The 22,124-nt window shown below is 48.2% G+C and overlaps 1 protein-coding gene across 1 annotated transcript in view; it reads left to right on the plus strand.

Moving 5' to 3' along the window:
• adam19a (ADAM metallopeptidase domain 19a) overlaps positions 1-21,230 on the plus strand; it is a 52,936-nt gene extending 31,706 nt beyond the window's left edge. The window contains 9 exon segments of the mRNA XM_060035861.1: positions 379-521; positions 3,587-3,764; positions 8,549-8,638; positions 9,387-9,582; positions 11,457-11,565; positions 15,090-15,294; positions 15,946-16,023; positions 19,586-19,694; positions 20,198-21,230. Coding sequence (XP_059891844.1) covers positions 379-521; positions 3,587-3,764; positions 8,549-8,638; positions 9,387-9,582; positions 11,457-11,565; positions 15,090-15,294; positions 15,946-16,023; positions 19,586-19,694; positions 20,198-20,337 — 1,248 coding nt within the window. The 3' untranslated portion in view covers positions 20,338-21,230.
• The last annotated feature ends 894 nt before the right edge of the window (positions 21,231-22,124 follow it).

The following is a 22,124-nucleotide window of genomic DNA, read 5'->3' on the forward strand; positions in this document are numbered from 1 at the left end:
TACGCTTCGTTCCCTGGCACAGATTAAAACAATTTCCTGGACCGGTCACTGCACTTATGTGCTGGATGAATGCTGCACGTGCACAGGTCCTGTGTTTAAATTGTTGGGCAATGCCTATGTGTGTGTGATGTGTTAACGTGCGTCGCACATGAATGTAAATGTCAATGTAAATGAATGTGTGCGCGTGGTATCACTCTCTGTGTCTGTCGGTTTTGTCCAGCATTTTTGTGTGAAGTGTGTACGCAAGAGGGTCATCTCCGGATGTACGATCGATGATTGAGGATGACGACTCTAATTGTATCATTGTGATTATTGATCCTAATAATCATCATTATAAATGAAATGTCAGAGTAAAGTCAGAATCTGTTGGTGCCACAGGACCACTCGGACCTGCCCATCGGCGCGGCTGCCACCATGGCCCACGAGATCGGCCACAACTTCGGCATGAGCCACGACAACGAGGGCTGCTGCGTGGAGGCCACGGCCGAGCAGGGCGGCTGCGTGATGGCCGCCGCCACGGGGTGAGTCTCAGCGGGGGGGAGGGTTGGGCCGCAGGGCCGCTGCTTATGAAAGACGACCGTAGACATTAGGAGATAGAGGAAAAAGACTTGGGGCTACCGGCTGTGGTCGTGACGCCATTGATGCCCATTTAGGCGGGAAACTCCCCCAAAAAAGTTTGTTCAGTATTTAGACCCATCAAGACCAAAGCAGTGGATCTGGTGACAGCATCAAGACTAATGCAGTGGATCTAGAGACGGCATCAAGACTAAAGCAGTGGATCTGGTGACAGCATCAAAACTAAAGCAGTGGATCTAGAGACGGCATCAAGACTAAAGCAGTGGATCTGGTGACAGCATCAAGACTAATGCAGTGGATCTGGTGACAGCATCAAGACTAAAGCAGTGGATCTAGAGACGGCATCAAGACTAAAGCAGTGGATCTGGTGACAGCATCAAGACTAAAGCAGTGGATCTAGAGACCGCATCAAGACTAAAGCCATGGATGTAGAGATATCATCAAGACTAAAGCAGTGGATCTAGAGACCGCATCAAGACTAAAGCCATGGATGTAGAGATATCATCAAGACTAAAGCAGTGGATCTAGCGATATAATCAAGACTATGGCCGTTTCTCAATTCGCGTACTTGTGCGTGCTCGTGTGCTCGTGGACTCGTGAAACGTCATCAGTCGTTGCCCGAGCACTGTTCCAATTCGAAGTACGCATCAAGCGAGTACTGTTGTAAAACCCGGAAGTGTTCTTTATGCGTGCTCGATCTCGCCGTTTCACCGAGCTTGCATCGGAGGTGGCTCGTGTGTACTTGCAACCGCTATAAATCCCAGGATGCATTTCACATTTCGCATTTCTGTTTTAAAATATCAGTGTGTAAGCTATAAAATAGGCTATATGGGAACATTTTAAAAGTATAACAAAGAGGGAGGCCTATTCAACATATTTACATACTATTATTTTAAAATGAAAGAGGGGTTTTGTTTTATATAATTTGTTTATATTGTATAAGTCGCTGATGGAGGAAACCCATCGCAACGCAAATCCCAGTCGGATCCATCTGATCGTGTGTGTGTGTGTGTGTGTGTGTGTGTGTGTGTGTGTGTGTGTGTGTGTGTGTGTGTGCGCGTGTGTGTGTGTGTTTCTATTCTATTCTCGCTCGTTCGTAATTCTTATATCAATAGCCTACTCTCCAATAATATAATAATAGGCTATATAGGAAAATTGAGAAACGGCAATCTCATACAATCATATGTAGGGTACAGCTGGCTTGCCGTGTGAATACGCGTAACTTTTCATTTATATTCATTCAAAATACTAACATACTATTTTAAAACTAAAGAGGCTGGTGTTTTGTTTTACATAATTTGTTCATATTGTTCAGTAGTTATATGCCTACATGAGGCCGTAGCACAGTTAACAGACGAGCTGAGCTGGTGACGTCATCGAGTCCGCTGCTGTTCCAATTGCAGGTGCGTACTCCCGTCCTCGGAAGTGTGTACTTGAAGTCCGGACTTGCCAAGTACGAACTTCGAAGTCCACGAGTCCGTAGTTCGCGTACTTGGAATTGAGAAACGGCCTTTAGCAGTGGATCTGGTGTCAGCATCAAGACTAAAGCAATGGATCCAGCGACGGCATCAAGACTGAAGAAATATATGTATCAACAGCATCAAGACTATAGAAGTGGATCTATTGACAGCATCAAGACAATAGCAGTGGATCTAGCGACAACATCAAGACTAAAGCAATGGATGTATCAACCGCATCAAGACTATGGCAGTGGATCTAGCGACAGCATCAAGACTAAAGCAAAAGCACAGTGGCCGCGTTCACAGCCAAGTTTCTTCTGACAGCTCAAGCATCCGTTAAGGCTACCGATGCTACAGTTGGCAGCATTCGCTACTTGGCAGAAGCCCATGAAAGGAAAAGCAAGGCTTGCACTCCAGTCATTGCTCTGCTAGAGTGGTGTATTTCTAATGGTCTCACTCACCTCTAGTCTGTGTTTAAGTACTGCTGCGACAGTACAAGTCTCCCCCACCCGAGCCTCACCTGAACAGTCAGAGGACATTCTCATTGGGTAATGGCCTTCTATTGTGAGGCACATAGAAACAGATCAGCGTCAGTCAACCTTCAATCTTTTTCCATAAGCATGTATGATTTCATCTTGTTCTGAATCCACTGGAGGGCCAAGTCACACAATAGGCAACAGAAATGCCCCAGCTATTGACAGCATAGAAATCGGTTTGGAGAGTTGGATTTCAATTCCGGTCCTGCAAATGCTGGAGAAATAAAAAAAAATACACCCCAAGGCTCAAGTTAAGAATATTGTTATGCGAAAGGATTGCGTAAGGCCACCTGATCAGACAGAACGCGTTTCAGCAGCCTTGGGAGGCTTTTTGTAACTGTTATCAATGAGCGCTTTCCCTGAAAACAAGTGTTAAGTGTTTACCTCACTGCTTTTATGTCCTTGTGTCCAATCAGATGCATTGAGAGGCGGGCCTTCTGTGCCTGTTGCGACCAACAAGTGGTGAAACTAGTCCAGGCTGTGACTGCATACCCGGAGCTATATGAATACTTATGATGTGTGGATGAATGATAAACGTTTAAAAGTATGATTAAATAACACTTAGGCTAAGGAGAGCATTCAGTGGTAGCCTAGCAACAATAAACACAGGACGCAGCAAGCTGCTGTTCCTTTTTTTCAACCATCGGCTCCAACAAACAATGGCAGTGCGGTGCACTTTGTGTTTGGCAGGCTGCAAAAACGCCTTGGCATATATTCATATGTATTTATATATCAGTCAAATCAGTTTGTAAAGTAAAGTAAATTCAATTATGAAGCGCATTCACACCCAGCATCACTGACCAAAGTGCTGTACAGAGGATAACTAAAAAAGACAAATAACACAAAAAGCACATTGGACCTTCCACATCAGGGCACAGGGAAGGCCAGGGAGTAAAGGTGGAGTCTTAAGCCTGGATTAGAAGGCTGATGTTTGCTCACATCCCCTGGCCTCCTGGAAAGGCTGGTCCCCAGCCCTGGTGCTCAGACGCGCCTCTCGCCCCGTGTGTTACCCAGGCACCCGTTCCCCAAGGTGTTCAGTCACTGCAGCAAGAAGGACCTGGACGGATACTTCCAGAAGGGAGGGGGCATGTGCCTCTTCAACATGCCCAACATGAAGGACCTGGTCGGGGGAAAGAGGTGCGGCAACGGTTTCGTGGAGGACGGGGAGGAGTGCGATTGCGGCGAGCTGGAGGTAAGGAGGGTAGGGGGGGTGATCCACCACGGTGAGGGGGTGTGCACGTGAGCGAAGGCGGATTAAGAGCGCGCCTCGCGGGAGGCTGTGTGGTTAGGATCGATGGTTAAATATCAATTGATCACGCGATTGTTATGGAGTGTTTCGTCGTGCGGAAAGAGTAATATAATGGATATAATATAATAAAATATATATTTGTAGCACTTTGATCATTTTATCAATACCCAATGTATTAATGTAAAACAGGTTCATATTATATATGAATATATACAGTATATTCAAAATAATGAGATTAAATTATCAAATACCTCGATAGCAAAGAATTGCTTTCGATTTTTCTCGTGGTGAAGTGAGCGCTTGACACCAAAACACCAACCGCCAATTAAAACCTTAAACGGGCCGTTAATACTGAAATAACGTAAACACCACGGTGACATGCGCCTCATGGCTGACACATGGCTGACACATGTCACACACCACACGAGTGGTGAGTGACATGTGTCAGACCATGTGTCAGCCATGAGACGCATGTAACCGTGTTGGAAAGGCCTCTGACAAGAAGGGATGGACATTTTCCTCCTGTGGTGTTTTTTGGCTTTTTTTTGAGACGTGACGTTGTCAGTGGTCCCCTAAAAGTTATCCGAGCGAAGGGCCCATCTGATTGGACCAGATGGAGGGCAGGTTGGAGTCGTGTCAAGACGCTTGTGACGCGGCTCCCATTCACACCCCAGCTGACATCACTCACTGAGACAATGTGAGAGAGAGAGGGGACGGTAGAGAGACAAAGAGAGAGAGAGGGTGGAAGGTAGAGTGAGAGAGAGACAGAGGGGACGGTAGAGAGACAGAGAGAGAGAGAGTGGAAGGTAGAGTGAGAGAGAGACAGAGGGGACGGTAGAGAGACAAAGAGAGAGAGAGAGTGGAAGGTAGAGTGAGAGAGAGACAGAGGGGACGGTAGAGAGACAGAGAGAGAGAGAGAGTGGAAGGTAGAGTGAGAGAGAGACAGAGGGGACGGTAGAGAGACAAAGAGAGAGAGAGAGTGGAAGGTAGAGTGAGAGAGAGAGGGGACCGGAGAGAGACAAAGAGAGAGAGAGAGTGTGGAAGGTAGAGTGAGAGAGAGAGGGGACCGGAGAGAGACAAAGAGAGAGAGAGTGTGGAAGGTAGAGTGAGAGAGAGACAGAGGGGACCGGAGAGAGACAAAGAGAGAGAGAGAGTGGAAGGTAGAGTGAGAGAGAGACAGAGGGGACCGGAGAGAGACAAAGAGAGAGAGAGTGTGGAAGGTAGAGTGAGAGAGAGACAGAGGGGACGGTAGAGAGACAAAGAGAGAGAGAGAGTGTGGAAGGTAGAGTGAGAGAGAGACAGAGGGGACCGGAGAGAGACAAAGAGAGAGAGAGTGTGGAAGGTAGAGTGAGAGAGAGACAGAGGGGACGGTAGAGAGACAAAGAGAGAGAGAGAGTGTGGAAGGTAGAGTGAGAGAGAGACAGAGGGGACCGGAGAGAGACAAAGAGAGAGAGAGAGTGGAAGGTAGAGTGAGAGAGAGAGGGGACCGGAGAGAGACAAAGAGAGAGAGAGTGTGGAAGGTAGAGTGAGAGAGAGACAGAGGGGACGGTAGAGAGACAAAGAGAGAGAGAGTGTGGAAGGTAGAGTGAGAGAGAGAGGGGACCGGAGAGAGACAAAGAGAGAGAGAGTGTGGAAGGTAGAGTGAGAGAGAGAGGGGACCGGAGAGAGACAAAGAGAGAGAGAGAGTGTGGAAGGTAGAGTGAGAGAGAGACAGAGGGGACCGGAGAGAGACAAAGAGAGAGAGAGAGTGTGGAAGGTAGAGTGAGAGAGAGAGGGGACCGGAGAGAGACAAAGAGAGAGAGAGAGTGTGGAAGGTAGAGTGAGAGAGAGACAGAGGGGACGGTAGAGAGGGAGAGAGAGAGAGAGTGTGGAAGGTAGAGTGAGAGAGAGACAGAGGGGACGGTAGAGAGACAAAGAGAGAGAGAGAGTGTGGAAGGTAGAGTGAGAGAGAGAGGGGACGGTAGAGAGACAAAGAGAGAGAGAGAGTGTGGAAGGTAGAGTGAGAGAGAGACAGAGGGGACGGTAGAGAGACAAAGAGAGAGAGAGTGTGGAAGGTAGAGTGAGAGAGAGACAGAGGGGACGGTAGAGAGGGAGAGAGAGAGAGAGTGTGGAAGGTAGAGTGAGAGAGAGACAGAGGGGACGGTAGAGAGACAAAGAGAGAGAGAGTGTGGAAGGTAGAGTGAGAGAGAGACAGAGGGGACGGTAGAGAGGGAGAGAGAGAGAGAGTGTGGAAGGTAGAGTGAGAGAGAGACAGAGGGGACGGTAGAGAGACAAAGAGAGAGAGAGAGTGTGGAAGGTAGAGTGAGAGAGAGACAGAGGGGACGGTAGAGAGACAAAGAGAGAGAGAGTGTGGAAGGTAGAGTGAGAGAGAGAGGGGACCGGAGAGAGACAAAGAGAGAGAGAGAGTGTGGAAGGTAGAGTGAGAGAGAGACAGAGGGGACGGTAGAGAGGGAGAGAGAGACACTCAAAACGAGATGGGAAGGGAGAGAGAGGGGACGAGAGAGATGGGGGAGAGAGAGAATCAAAGGGAGAGAGAGATAAAGAGCAAGAGAAGGGAATGGGGAGGGATAAAGAGTGAGAGATGGGGAAGGGAGAGCGATAAAGAGCGAGATGATAAGGGAGAGGGCGAAAGAAAGAGAGATAGGGAGAGAGCGAAATCAAGCGAGAGAGATGGGAATGGAGAGGGAGAATAAAAGAGAGATCGATAGAAAGAGAAGAAAGAAGGGAGTTGAAAGCGAGACGGGAAGGTCGACAGAGAGGAAAGGATAGAGCAACAAAGAGAAAATTGGAAGGGAGCGAGAGAGAGAGAGAGAGAGAGAGTGATGGGGAGGAAGAGGGAGAGGGAGAGAGAGAAAGAGTGATGGGGAGGAAGAGAGAGAAGGAGAGAGAGAGAGAGCAAGAGAGAGTGCAAAAGAGCGAGAGATTGGGAGGGGAGAGAGAGCACAAGAAAGGCAGCGAGACAGAAACTCACTATCTCCCAGCTCTCACTGCTAATGAGACAGGAGGTTTGTTATTAATGATCTCCCCCAACGGACAGCCCCCCCCCCGCTCCGAGACTCTTCCTAGAAGCGTCCCCGCCCCATCCATGTTTATTTACACCTCCTCCGAAACGCCGAAACCCCCCCCCCCCCCCCCCCCCCCCGGGCCGTAGTTCTCCCAACAAACGCCAGCCAAAGGCCTCCTGGGTGTAAGTGGTCACCACACCACAATGAAAACCTGGTTTTATCACGGCGGCGGGGTGACCTAGCCGCCGGGCGCTACACGCCTCTCCCAGCACGTCGGGTTGTGAGTGTTACTGCTGGCGCTCTCTCTCTCCCGCTCGTTCCAGTCGGATCCGTAGTCCCTCCAACGCCGCCCGGCTCGGCGGTGTAATTATTTATTCTTTCTTTCAACTTTCAACTCCCACGTCCGTTAGGGAGGAGGGGGAGGAGGGAGATCGGTGCGGCGCTGTGTGGAGGGCGTCATGGCAACAGCAGATGTCATCTTCATCCGTGTGAGACAGTAGAGCCGGGAGAGGGAGGAAAAGGGAGAGGAAAAAAAAAAAAAAAAAAAAGGGAAAGATGAAGAGCGCCCCGGTTGGCTTTTGGTCGGTTGGTGAAAATATGTACAAGTAGGACGTCAGGAAACAATCAGATAAACAGGAGGCGACGCTCGCGCGTGTGTTCGTTGTAGTGCTGGACGAGCCGTGTCCAATTCCTGCTCGCTCTTTTCGTTTCATTGTACTATTATTATTATTCTCCAGGTCATGCGTCCCACGTTTCATTTGTATGTTGAGGTTGTTAAAAACGTCTCAGCGCGTTTCACCCCTGGTCAAACATTCCGGATGACAATCCTTAAGCAGGGCACCCCGTCCTTACCGTTTCTGTGCTGTAGCCGTACCCCACTGTGCAAGAAAAGCCTCATAAACGACTTATCATGACTTATCATGAATGCAACAGAACAAGTCGCCCCTTTCCAGTCAGGTTGCAGAGTAGCTATACGACAAACGATGAATCATTGTTCACATGCCGTCTGTTTGGGGAGAAAACCAGACCAGCTTCCAAGCACACCGCTGGTCTCTCTGGAGGGTGCTCTGGGTCAGCTCAAAGGTCAAAGGGCGCTGTCTTTCGGCGTTGATATCCGAGAGAGCAGGTGTCCCGGCCGGGGGCCTGACCTGGTTTTGTACCGACACGGCTCGCCTTAATCAGGCCTCTAATTGGAAGTTCTCGCTGGGTGCCTGCCAAAGCGCTGTCTAAATGCAGCGAATAATCATTGTCATCATCGTTATCATAATTTTGAGTAGATTCATCGTCGCTCCGTGGGGAGAAGGTTTTTCCGCTGTAGGCCATCATTGACCCTCATGCTCCGTGCAGAGTATCATCCCACCTGCGGGGGCCTTCTCGCAGTACTCATGAAGGGGACGTGGGCACTCTTTGCCTCGCCGCTGTGTGTGTGATGCATTGATAGACTTTTTGTCGGTTGTGTACGAGCTGTTCGAGGGTCGAAGGTCGAGCACCACTGCCGGACATAACGAAGCGACAAGAGGTTAAAGCCTTGTTGTTAGCGAGACACGAAGAGGATCGGTGACACACCGCTGCTGAGACTGAGTCGAGGGTCAAAGCCCAGCCGCTCATGCTTTCATCCGTTTGTTTGTGATCACCCGCAGGTGATTTATCGCTCACTCTGTGTGTGTGTGTGTCTGTGTGTGTGTGTGTGTGTGTGTGTGTGTCTGTGTGTTTCTTTCGCAGGAATGCACCAACGACTGCTGCAACGCAAACAACTGCACGCTGAAGGAGGGGGCTCAGTGTGCCCACGGGGTCTGCTGCGAGAGCTGCAAAGTAAGACGGGACACACACACACACGCGCACACACACACACACACACACACGCGTGCACACGCCGGGTATGGCACTCTTACAGCAGCGAAGGCGGGCGCTTTCACTGTCAATTTCGTTTTTAGATTTCCTTATGTACAGCAAAGGCCCCCTTTTGGCACGCTGTCATCCCAGATAAACACCAGCCCCTCCCAAGCGCCCTTCCCTCCTTCGGTTCTCCTCCACCACGTTCTTTATATAAAACACAAATAAATTCACACTTTGACTTTGGACGAGAGAGGTGAGGAAACGCTTTCTTTATTTTTAGCCAAATGTGGTCATTTGCAGATTATTTATTGAGTTAGCACATTCCAGGGTGAGAAATAGACTGAGGAGAAAAAAACATTAAATATCAGCGGGCTTGGTGGAGGTTTGCAGCCAAACCACGGCTGTTTGACATTAACAAAGTGCGCATTTTCCACCGTGAAAAACAAATTATATAATAATCCGTAGCCAACGATGAAAAGCAAAAGGTTGTGTTTGATGGCTGGTGAGACATAGTAGTAGCACATATAGAAAACATAAAATAAACACGAAGAGAACATCAGAGAGATGGGCCTTTGCAGCTACGTGCAAACCCTTTCTAGATATTCATTTATTCTTTTCATTTTTAATGTAAAACAAGGAAAGCGTTCCCAAAAAACGCCCTAACGGCGGAGCCACATACTGGGTAGAGTCGCCCGGCGCTGACGTCATTCCCTCTTCCCTCCAGTTGAAGCAGGCGGGGACCATGTGCCGCGGGCCGGCGGGGTCATGTGACCTGCCCGAGTACTGCACGGGGGGGTCGCCCTACTGCCCGGCCAACGTGTACCTGCTGGACGGCTCGTCCTGCCAGCAGCGCGCGGCCTACTGCTACAACGGCATGTGCCTCACGCACCAGCAGCAGTGCCTGCAGCTCTGGGGCTACGGTACGCTGCCACACACACACACACACACACACACACGCACACACACACACACACACGCACACACGCACACACACACACACACACACACACACACACACACACACACACACACGCGCGCACACGTGTACGCACGCACGCCCACACAAAAACACACGTGAACACATGCGCATGCGCATACACACACAGGCACATGTGCACGCACACACACACACACACACACACACACACACACACACACACACACACACACACAAGAGCACACACAAACACAAATATCCAAGTGTACGGACACGCATGCACACACACTCATGCGCTCACAAATATGCACACGTGCACACACAGCGGCGCACATGCACTCACACGCACAAACACGTTTGCATATATATATCTATAGGAATATATATATATTACAAGGCACACCACTGACCCGTGTGTTGTTGTGGTCGGTGTTCAGAAAGGCGATGAACGCCTCGCCTCTGGAGCGTCTTCAGAATCCAATGCCTCAACCGCAGACGGGGAAAAAAATTGTTACTCTGAAAATATATCCCCCGTCTTACAGCGGCCGCAAAGCACCAAAGAGTTCCTCGCAGAGCACCAGAGGGGCTGGGGATTACAGGTTTCTAAAGTGCGGGAGTGATAGCCCGCCCTCCCGTGAGGGTTGGAGCCAATGATCTCGATTCGCTAATTAGTCGCCACCCAGAGATGGAGCTAATGAGTCTGAGCGGCTGAGGGCAGGGCTCAGGTGGAGGGTTGGCAGAGCAGGACGAGTCCCGGGTTGAACCCCCATCGCAGGCTGCAATTGTTAGCCCTGACTGGCTCTGTGGAGGATAGAGATGTGCCTTTTTTGGGTTTTCTGTACTAGGGTAACCCGTTACTTTAAATCGACCCTGCAGTCAATTCCAAGCTTGAAAAAACAAACAAGAAAATGCAAAAAATAGCCCACATGTCCATGTTTTTTTAAAAACCAGCAGCTTATAAAAAACGTTTTTTTTTCTGCCTCTAAGGGTAACTCTACAAAAAGCAAGCTGAATTGAGATACACCATTTTTTCCATGTTACATTCATTTGGGATCACAAGTAAGCAGTCATTCCAACGTGAAGCCCCCTGTCTGACGATGGTCTTTATGTTCTGTTGACCTTGTACATCAATGGTTCTTCCAAACCACTCTCACAAGCCCTTCAGCCCAAAGTGAAAAGCACGACTCACGGCTCAGAGAGGACAATACATATATTCAAAGAAAATGCACCCATATTCTCTGTCTTTTTCCCGTTCGCTGTGAAGACAGTTTTCTTTCTGCGTGCGCGGCGTTCGTCCCGTTCGTCCTCCAGAGTCCGTGCTGATCTTGCAATTGTTTATCTTCCACTTGCTGCGAAATCGTCCGTCCTGCAAAACTCCCCGATAAAACCAGTCCTTAGCTCCTTGAATCCGTCCCCCTGTCCTCAACGTAGACACAGGTTATCCCTTCACCGTACGAGGACGGCTCTATCGGCGCACCCCCAGGGGATTAAGCAATACGTACTCGGGTGCATCTAGTAAATGGTAAATGTACTGCGTTTAAATAGCGATTTTTTTGTAACCATAGGCCACCCAAAGCACCTTACACTATTGCCTAACATTCAACCATTAATGCACACACTCACACACCGACGGCGACGTCGGCCATGCAGGGCGACAGCCAGCTCGTCGGGAGCAGGTAGGGTGAGGTGCCTCGCTCAGGGACACCTCGACCCTCAGCTAGGAGGAGCCGGGGAGCAAACTAGCAACCTTGCGGTTACCAGCCGACCCGCTCTACCTCCTGAGCGACATGCCGCCATTCTACCGTAGCGAGGAACCTATTAAGCGTTCACTCCTGACTCTGTACCCCGGGGTTGCAGATGCGAGGCCGGCTCATGACGCCTGCTTCGAGGACGTCAACGCGGCCGGGAACGCCTTCGGGAACTGCGGGAAAGACGGAGTGGGGAACTACATGAAGTGTGCGAAGAGGTGAGTTGGAGTTGGTACACAGTGCGTGGAATACTACCATTGAATACTACTATCAAAGACACACACACACACACACACACACACACACACACACACACAAGATACGATCGTTCAAATGCATCACATGCTTTTTAACCGGAAAAGGCAAGTGGATTTTTATCATCTTTTATCAGAGTTGTAGTCTCAAAGGTCTCCATGAGGTAACGTTTTACCGCACACAACCCTACGCCCTGAACCTGAACCCCCCTGAAGAATAAGGGAAACTCCCTGAACCCAGAGGGGAGAAGACCTAGAGAAGGAACACAGTAGAAGGATCTCTCCCCAGGGGGAGATGGGCCGATAAAGCTGTACAAGCAAGCAAACCAATGTTCACACAATACGAGAGGTTCAGGAGAGTCCGACAGCTGGGATAGGCGGAACCTTTTGGGGAACAGGGGATCTTTCAAACGACACCACTTCCTCCTATGAGCCAATGAGAAACAGGAATTGCTATAGCGGCTGTTTGTTTAGTACCATCCCTTTTGAGGTTGACTTCATATTGGACATCTTTTATTTGAGACACACACACACACACACACACACACACACACACACACACACACACACACACACACACACACACACACACACACACACACACACACACACACACACACACATACACACACACACACAACCCCACACACACACACATTCTTAGGACTTGTGTCGCACAAGTAGATATATTCATTTTATGCCCCATTTTGATCAATTGATTGATTTGAATTGAGTGATGATATTAAAATGGCTGCTATCTTACTCTCAGCGGACTGACATGCTCCCACTGTGTTCATGGCAACCTACTGAGCGATGACAGGAACAGTCTGGAAGCAGTACCATTATTGCAACACCAATTCTTCACAGAAAGGTCAATTTTAGTTCCCAGCTTATAGAGCTGCGAACAGCTTTGTGTAAATCTCAATAGATTTCAGCCAAGAGGCAGAATGCGTGGCGATAGAGAGAGCCAAACAAAATAAGAGTTGAAGAAACTTTTGTTATTTAGTTAACATGGCCTCGGATAAGTTGAACATGTATCTGTACTACCCATGCAGACTGGGTGGAAAATATCACATTTTAGATTCTTTCTTTTTTTTCTTATACCGTGCCATTTATACTCTACCAAATAAAAGGAATAAAAGTATATGGAATACTGTTTGTTGCAAAAAAGATAAAGAAGGGATTTGACTCAGCTGTGCCAATGTCAAACATGTTGTGTGCTCCGTACATCCCGTTGGTTAACCACCGCTCCATAAAAAGAATAAAAAACTAAACGAAAACATTCAAATACGTACCTTTAGCGGTTCAAATATAAACTAACCAAATGTTTAAACCTTTCCGCCAAGTAAAACCTTGTCCCTGTTTGCACGGGCAACGGTCTCTGGTGCCAGGCAGGGTCGACATTGGGCTGTGCCCAAGCACCATGGCAACAAGAGAAAGCAAAACAAGCAGCTGACTTTGTACGAGCCAAATAAAAAGTCCACTGTGTCTGCGTTGGGAGTACCGAATATTTTTTCTGAGAGTAAGACTTTGTAGAGAGATAGACGGAGAGTGGCTGTGGTCTTTATAATCTTCTAGAAAAAACGTACTCACAGAGATATAGAGGTAGTTTCAAGGTTGAGGCGATGTGAGGACAGTATTTACACCATATATGTACCGCACAAAGTTAGTGAACCCTAAGAAGTTGCCACAGCAAATGTTCATTCATTATTTAGAGGTAAAAAATGGGAGAGTTAAAAGAGACAAACTAAAGGACAGGAGGACGCGCCTTGCATTACGTACAGGGGTTGTTCTGCAGGTGTACCCTCTGTGACACCTGATCCATATTCTGATCCATAATGAAATGGACGTAGAAACACTAATTAACAAATTAATGTTTTCAGCGAGGCGGCGAAGTAGAAACTGCTGCATACTACTCAGCGTTTGGTTTCCTGTTTCTCACACGCTCTCTCGCACACGCACACATCGTGCATGGACATAGTGCATGCATGCACACACACGCACACACACACACACCCATACATCGTACATGGACATAGTGCACGCACACACACACACACACACCATGCATGAACACTCACAGTGCACACACACATACAACCCGTGCATGGACGTACACGTACACACACACACACAAACACATATAGACATATACATACACATACATAGTGCACACACACACACAAACACACACACATGCACAAACACACACACAGAGAATAGCCTGCATACCCATGCACGCACACACACTCGCACACAGACACACACACACGCGCGCGCACACAGACTGCACACGCTCAGCTCACTTAGAGACAATTTCCATGGCCCAGTGCCACAGCTAATTAATAGAGCCAAATTAGCAGTTTAGCCATGCAAATGAGCCTCCAGATTAAGGCAGACGATAATGGCTTGCTACGTCTGCGTTCTTGCGCGTGTGCGCGTCTGTGTGAGTGCGGCACAAGGCGGGAGTGCACGTGCGACCGCACCTGAGGCGTGTTTGAGAGAGTCTCCCAGGAGTCATTAGCCGGATGTCTGCCCGGACGCGCTGGTGTGGGCGGTTGATTAGAGAATATGAAAATGTGCAATTTGCATGCATCTGTGAAATGGCTGTTGTAGTTATCCTGAAGGTCCCCCTGCACACTTCCTTCTCCTTTCTCATTTCGTTTACTTTCTAAACTATTTCACGAAGGCGATTGTGATTGTGTTGGGCTCCGTCTAAACTAAACTCAACTCGAAGCGGGGTGCTAAACTGACGTGGTCTACTGAAAGAGAAGGGTTTTAATGTCTTTTGCCATCGGTGGGCTCTGGGCCAATTAATGCGTGTTTGGAGGTAATCACCTGATAGGTTGTCATTGACGACGCACCCAAGCAGTAATCAAGCATGAAACCGTGAATGGTTCATTTATTTTTTTACATTTAAACGCTGATGTGCTGAACTGGTCATTAAGGGATATGCAGATATTGCATGATTTTGCACATCTTCACACAATTTGGCAATCATGTGAGGAATATGAGGGGGTCGAAAAACACAGATCCTCCTCATCATCCTTTATTTATGCACAGTTTCTCAACGACGCCATGTATCCATACGGTATGACGAAAAATTATAATAATACAAATATATCAATGAATATCCATACGAATGTGCGATAACACAAGAAAACAAATATCACTCACCCAAAGCGGGACGACGTTGATACAGTACATTACCATTTAGCAGACACTTTAATCCTAAGCGACTTACAACTGTTTGTACACACACTGACGTCAACCACGCAAGGCCACAGCCAGCCTGTCAGTCAGGGTGAGGTGCCTCGCTCAGGGACACCTTGACGCTCAGCTAGGAGGAGCCGAGGATCGAACCAGCAACCTTCCGGTTCCCACCCCGCCTCTACCTCCCGAAGCTAAGCCAACCCAAGTTCGTCAGATTTCATTGATTGATTTTTCTCTAACCCCCCCGCCCCCCCCCCCTTGTTTGCCCACGCCAGCGACGCCAAGTGCGGTAAGATCCAGTGTCACAGCGCGGCCAAGAAGCCCAAGGGCACCAACGCCGTGTCCATCGACACCACCATCCGCACGGGCGGCCGCGAGGAGAAGTGCCGGGGCACCTACGTGTACAGCACCCAGGACGGCCAGGGTGACCTGCCCGACCCCGGCCTGGTCATGACCGGCACCAAGTGTGGGGAGGGCAAGGTGACCCACCCAGAGACACACAAATACAGTGGATACAGGCTCGCGTACATTTATAGGCACACACTCACACATCTATATATATATGTATATAAATATATACAGTAGAAGCACACGCACTCATACATAGACACGCATGCAAACGTGCATACACACACACACTGGAATACATATACAAACACGCATATACACACACAAACTCACTGGTGGTGGTGAGTGAGGTCCCTTCACTGTAAAGCGTCTTTGAGTGTCTAGAAAAGCGCTATATGAATTCAATCCATTATTATTATTATTATTACAAACACACAGACAAACGCATATATCAGACACGCACTCATACACACACGCATGCACACGCACATACACACACACACACACACACATGCATGCAAACATACACGCACACACATAGGCACACAAGTACATACACTCACACACAAACTCATATGCACACACACGCACACACACAATCTAATACACACACACTTAGTATAGTGGTTTGTCATGCTCCATCACAAGGGTGCCTGCACTCACAACACCCCTTTAAAAATAAAGTCGTATGGGCTGTGTGTGTGCGTGTGTGTGTGCGTGTGTGTGTGCGTGTGCAGTAGAGTGCGTCCTGCGTCATGTGTTGTTGCTCGTGTCACCCCACAGGTGTGCAGGGACCGCAGATGCCAGAACGCTTCGTTTAGCGAGCTGGAGACGTGCATCGCACGCTGTCACGACCACGGGGTAGGGAACACACACACACACACGCACACACACACACACACGCACGCACACACACACACTCACACCATCGGTCCTGCTGCCAGATACAGCTGGCTGCTTGTTATTCCCTCACTCTGTGTCCTTGAGTTAAAGGAGAGGCTCTTTCTCGCAAGGCCACTTGTAAAAAGTTTCTTTCTCATAAGTTAAATGAAGTATTTTTTAGAACAAAGGAGTGATGAACTGTTTATCAGTCTTTCCCCCGGCCCCGAGCGGCGACAGGACTTGAGTAGTCCGGAGTTTATGGGCTCATAACGCAGTCTTGGAAGGGGTAGTGTTTAAGGGAGTTTAAACATCTGTTTCCGTGCAAGAGCAGACAGCGATCCGTCCAGATCCAGCGGTCCGAGGGCGGGTTTGAAGACGTTTTCGTACGTCATGCTCGCTTGTCTCGGTCCTTATCCAGTTGATTTAATCTCGTTTCAACAAGTTGAAACTGTGTGTGGAGTGCGCGCTATGTGAGGTACAGTCAGTAGTGTGGAACCAGGGCGACCGTCGCTAAAGTCACTTTCATATACGTACCGTGTCTCCATGGCTTTACGCAGAAATAATCTTTGTGCATGAACACTGTGTAGGTACTTTTTGTATCGTCCTTCTTTAATGTCTTTACACATTTATTCTTTAGGCCATGGACTAGGTGATAGGCCATGGACTATCTTCAATGATAGTCCATGGCCTATCATGGCCTCATCATTGGTGTATTGTCGGATGGTGAAATACCTTGAGATTGCGTTTGTATAGATGACTTTGTACGTCCTCAATACAAACCCAATAAAGAGAATCAGGGGTTTTGACATGCCGATGGCATGCATTTGTGTGGCTTATGCTTAGAAAAATATATATGATACACGTTTTTAACGGTTAATAAGCTATGGTCAGAAGAAAATCCTTATTTTGCCCGGAGGTGCGCAAATGTTTTCTTGTCGAAATAAGCCTTGAATGATTCTAGTTTATGAATAAAAAAAATAATAAAATAAATAAATCAACACACACACACACAAACACACACACACACACACACACACACACACACACACACACACACACACACACACACACACACACACACAGCCCCCTCTCTCTCTCATTCAATTACAGGCAGCCCAGCCTTGAACCACAACTTATTTTTATTGTTTGTGACCCTTAGCGCTCAATGCCCGCCCTGCTGTTCACTGTAATTTCACACCCCACATGTCTTTAAAGCCAGCCCTTAAGGTCAGCCTACCGACGGCACACGCTCCCCCCTACACACACCCCTACACTCCCCCAGCCCCCCCTCCCCCATCTCCGTTATATGACAGCTATCGACGTACCGGGGATGGGAGCAAGCGGCCTGTGACGGGATAAACACTGGAACGTTCCAGATGTATTAACTTTAGAGGTATGACTGATCCGGTCGTCGTGTCCCCGTAAACAGCGGCCGCCCGTGGCACGAAGGTAAATACGTTCCGATGTTTACCGCTAGCGAGCAAAGGTTGACGTGAACTCAGCACTGTCTCCGCTGCTGATTTTAGTTTTTCTGCCGTTGCGTTAACACGTCAGTGAGAACGTGAGAACGTTTTGGTCACGCAGGTTCACGTTCTGTCGCTCTCTGTGGATGGGTCGGGACTCGCGTCCGTTAAAAGCCTCCCGATAAAACGTGAAAACGATTGGACCAATCAGCTCTGAGGGGAAAGAGTCGCGGTTCATGAGGAGGCGTGGAGTAAAAAAATAAAACGACGAAATTGGTGCAATCTACAGAGAAATCAAAACTGTTTTATCTGAAATAGAACGAATAATGATGTTAAAAGATTAACAGGAGAATCTGCACACTGACAGCATTTCTTGGAGGATAATATGTTTTCGCTTTACTTCCGAGCGGAGCCGGCCAGAGGGAAGGGAGCCAGAGGGTCACTTAGTTCTTTAATTGGATCTGCAGGACTTTCCTGAACACCGTAAGGCCGCGCCCATGTGTGGAGATCCATCGCTGGCCGGCCAAGGCCTGACTGATATTCATTGCGAAACGCAAACCTGATTATCTTGGACGGTCTCACCAGGCTTGTGATAACCAATAAAACGTAAAACGCAAACCCCTCGGCAGATGGACGGTTTGTGTGCGTTGTGTTTTGAATCCAGAGAGACTTCAGTGGAAGTGCAGAGTGAGATTAAGAGTGGAAGGAAATAGTTCCCTTGTTGGTTGGTCGAGCTGCACGAATATATCTTTTATATCAAGATAAGGGAAGCGTAGTTTTAGTGGGAGCTTATATATTTTTGGAATTCTGGCCAAAATCAATTTGGGGAGAATGGAATAAGCATAAAAACATTACTTTTTGGAAGTTCATTTAATTGGCTTCCTATTGCCAAAGAACTCGCCTATTTTGTTACCCCTCTGTGGGAGGGAGATATCGGGTCCAGACATCTGGAGATATTAATTACGTTTCCGCCGTGGATTTCACCTAAGATAGGGGAAACATTTGCAGCTTGTTTACCCATAGAGAGAAGTCATTAAGCTGTCACCGGCCAATCACCGCGGAAATGAAATGGCAAGCTTCAAACACGCCAAAAAACTGTGCTTCGGTTAAGGGTAACGTGCGTTTTGTTACGTTCCTGTAACACAAACCTGATTGTTGGAAATTGTCGCTTAGGTAGATTGGGGGGGTTGGTCCCAGCTCATGTAGACATTTCGCAGACATTTCGCAGGGGGTAAGCATTTTCACGGGGGGACACTTGAAGGGGTTCTTAATCGCCGGCCTGTGTTCACACCTGTCAAACGGTTGTGGATGGAAGACTGTTGTCGCCGTGCACAACGGAAACACAGCAACCAAGCGACCAAGCAACAAAGCGTCGTGAAGGGCTGATTATGGTTCCTCGCAGACGCTTCGACGCAGTGGTGAACCTGTTTTGGTTCTGTATGGGGTTTTAGTGAGCCGACCAATCACAGCCCTTGCTGCCCTCGACGCAATGCAAAAAAAATTTGGAGGCCCACGTCAGGCCCTGGCGGTGGACGAAAGAAAGGTCCGCATGGACGTAATGGGTCCGTAAACCCCCTTGCGTTGGAGGCCGTGGTTGTAGCCTGGCTCCCAGGTGCGGTCTGCAGTAATGGTGTCGAGACTAACAACGAATGGTGACGAGACTAACGACGCTCAGACCTTTTGTTTGCGTGCATGACAGCTCATAAAGGACACGAAGCCTTCAAAGGCGGGTTTGTCGTTTACCAGGTCAAAGCCTTGGTGGTTACCGTGGTTACGGAGAGGTAGGGTGGGCGGGCTCTTGAGGTGTGAGCGAGGTGCTGGGTTTGTGTTGTCGTAGTCCAAACATTACGAATAAACTGTTGAATGCATTGTGCAATATGTAATATGTCCCATTTTTGTCCTTTGAAAGGGTATTATGCTATGTTTATGTTACAAGCATGATCTACATGTGCTATTTCGCATGTGTGTGTGTGTGTGTGTGTGTGTGTGTGTGTGTGTGTGTGTGTGTGTGTGTGTGTGTGTGTGTGTGTGTGTGTGTGTGTGTGTGTGTGTGTGTGTGTGTGTGTGTCTCTCTGCAGGTGTGCAACAGCAATGGGAACTGCCACTGTAACCGTGGCTGGGCTCCGCCCTTCTGTGACAAGTCAGGACTGGGGGGCAGCGTGGACAGTGGGCCCGTGCAGTACGACAGTACGTCCACGCACACACACACACACACTCGAGCACACACGCATGCACTCTTACACATACCCATACATTCACACACGTAGCCACGCACGCACGCACATACACACATAACTCACTCACTCGCTCGCTCACATCTTCCACACCGATCCTTGGTGTTTACTTCAAGAGATCCTTTGGGTCGATTTCTTTATCGAATTGAACCGTATCGCCATGACAATTGCCTACAATTGTCAGTAAAAAGTGACAAACTGACGAAGAAACAAAATACCTGCACAAATTGACATGTATTTTTTAGGACATGCCATACTTTTTGTGTTATTTTTGACTTGCATATATTCAATTTTTACAAAAAGTGTGCATGTGTAAATATATCTACTACGTGAATATACCCAGGATCCCTAGGCTCATGGATCAAATACCCTCCGTTACCCTGAGCCCCTCACAGCTGACCTCGGTCCGTCTGTCCCCCCCCCCCCCCCTGCCCGTCCGTCCGTCCGTCCCCACAGGTGAGGTGGGGCTGGTGGCCGGCCTGCTGTTTGCCTTCCTGGTGCTGCTGCCTGGGGTGCTCACCGCCTTCTACTGCCTCCGGATCAAGAGCTCCTACTACCACAAGTGGCTTACCCAGCGGGAGAAGAACCACAAGTAGGTCTGGTGTTAGACACAAGGCCTCGGCCAGGCAAACGTCCCCTGGGTACAAGGTTGTAGACGTTTTGACAGGAGTTTGGATTATTGGTCCAATATATTCAATAAGATGAGGCGGGACGCTGGATCGATCATGGCATTTCATAAATTGTGTTTAATATATTTTAAAACAGGAACCTCTTCAAATGAATGTTCACTGGTTTACTAGTGCTGCTGTAACCAATGTAACTCCCCCCCCCCTCCCCCCCCCCACACACACACACACACACACACCTAGCCTCACTTCAAGGCACGCCAGGGTGCCCTGGCATCGCTGCCCTCCAGGCCTGCCTTGGTGGAGGGGTTATGGTTATGGGAGGAGGGGGGGGGCACATACAATATTTAAAATTGTATGTTTTGTGCCTTTCCCTTCAAAACAGTTCTGACTGTTAAACAAAAAGTGCATGAATGTAATCCTTGGCATACAGAAAGGGTTCAACAACAACAAAAACAAAAACTAGAAGATGTTCATATCCATCCACATCTATACAGGCATACGTGTGTGTGCATAAATGAAGTGCACACCGTGCGAAAGGAAGTCTGGAGACAATAGAGGGTATAAATACACCTCAAAAATAAGGTCGTTTAAATACGCTCTCGAATTAGTCCACGCATGAACGCCCCTACCTTTTGTGATCCCGCCTCCCTATCGTGTTTTGTGTGTGTGTGTGTCTGTGTGTGTGTGTGTGTGTGTGTGTGTGTGTGTGTGTGTGTGTGTGTGTGTGTGTGTGTGTGTGTGTGTGTGTGTGTGTGTGTTTTTGTGTGTGTGTGTGTCTGTGTGTGGGTGTGTGTGTGTGTGTGTGTGTGTGTGTGTGTGTGTGTGTGTGTGTGTGTGTGTGAATGTGCGTGTGTTTGTTGTGTGTGTGTGTGTGTGTGTCTGTGTGTATGTACGTGTGTTTGTTGTGTGTGTGTGTGTCTGTGTGTACTGTGTGTGTGTGTGTGTATGTGCGTGTGTTTGTTGTGTGTGTGTGTGTGTGTGTGTGTGTGTGTGTGTGTGTGTGTGTGTATGTGCGTGTGTTTGTTGTGTGTGTGTGTGTGTGTGTGTGTGTGTGTGTGTGTGTGTGTGTGTGTGTGTGTGTGTGTGTGTGTTGTTTGTTGTGTGTGTGTACCAGCACCTTAATGCTGCAGTGCACACACGTGAATCACCAGAGATGTAATTCCCCGCTAGGTATGTGGTTGCTAATTGAGCCATACTGTGAGTGGTATATTTAGACTCTATGATGACATTCAAATGAAGCCTTGACTGATTTAGTAGCAGATGAGAACAATGAAATGTCAGAACATTTCAGGTATCGCGGTTATTTGACATTTGCGTTAGGTACCTCGCAATTGCGCATTTTAATTTAGTTAACAATTAGAAATGCCATAAAATGTGTCTGGTTGGCATTTCTTTTTATTATTATTACCTCCCGGTAAATACTGCTAATTGACGCAAATACCCTCCAAAAATTAATTGTTTTATTTTTTTCATTTTATTTCACCTATTTGTATATTTAACAGGGACTACTCACAATAAATATATCAACCCCCTCATAACTAGGGGCTCATTCACGTCTTTAGCCCCTGGGAGATTTAAGAACCAGACGACATGACCGTCATTATTGTTATTATTTATGTTGCTTTACCCCTCTCTCACAGCTGTCCACAGCGAGACGTCAAGGTGCAGAGTTATAACACACACGTCGTAGCTTAGCCGAATAGCAACGGTCGCACATCAATGTCGAGCTGACACACAGAATGTGTGTGTGTGTG

Source organism: Gadus macrocephalus, chromosome 17, assembly GCF_031168955.1.
Source record: "Gadus macrocephalus chromosome 17, ASM3116895v1".
Classification (NCBI taxonomy): domain Eukaryota; kingdom Metazoa; phylum Chordata; class Actinopteri; order Gadiformes; family Gadidae; genus Gadus; species Gadus macrocephalus.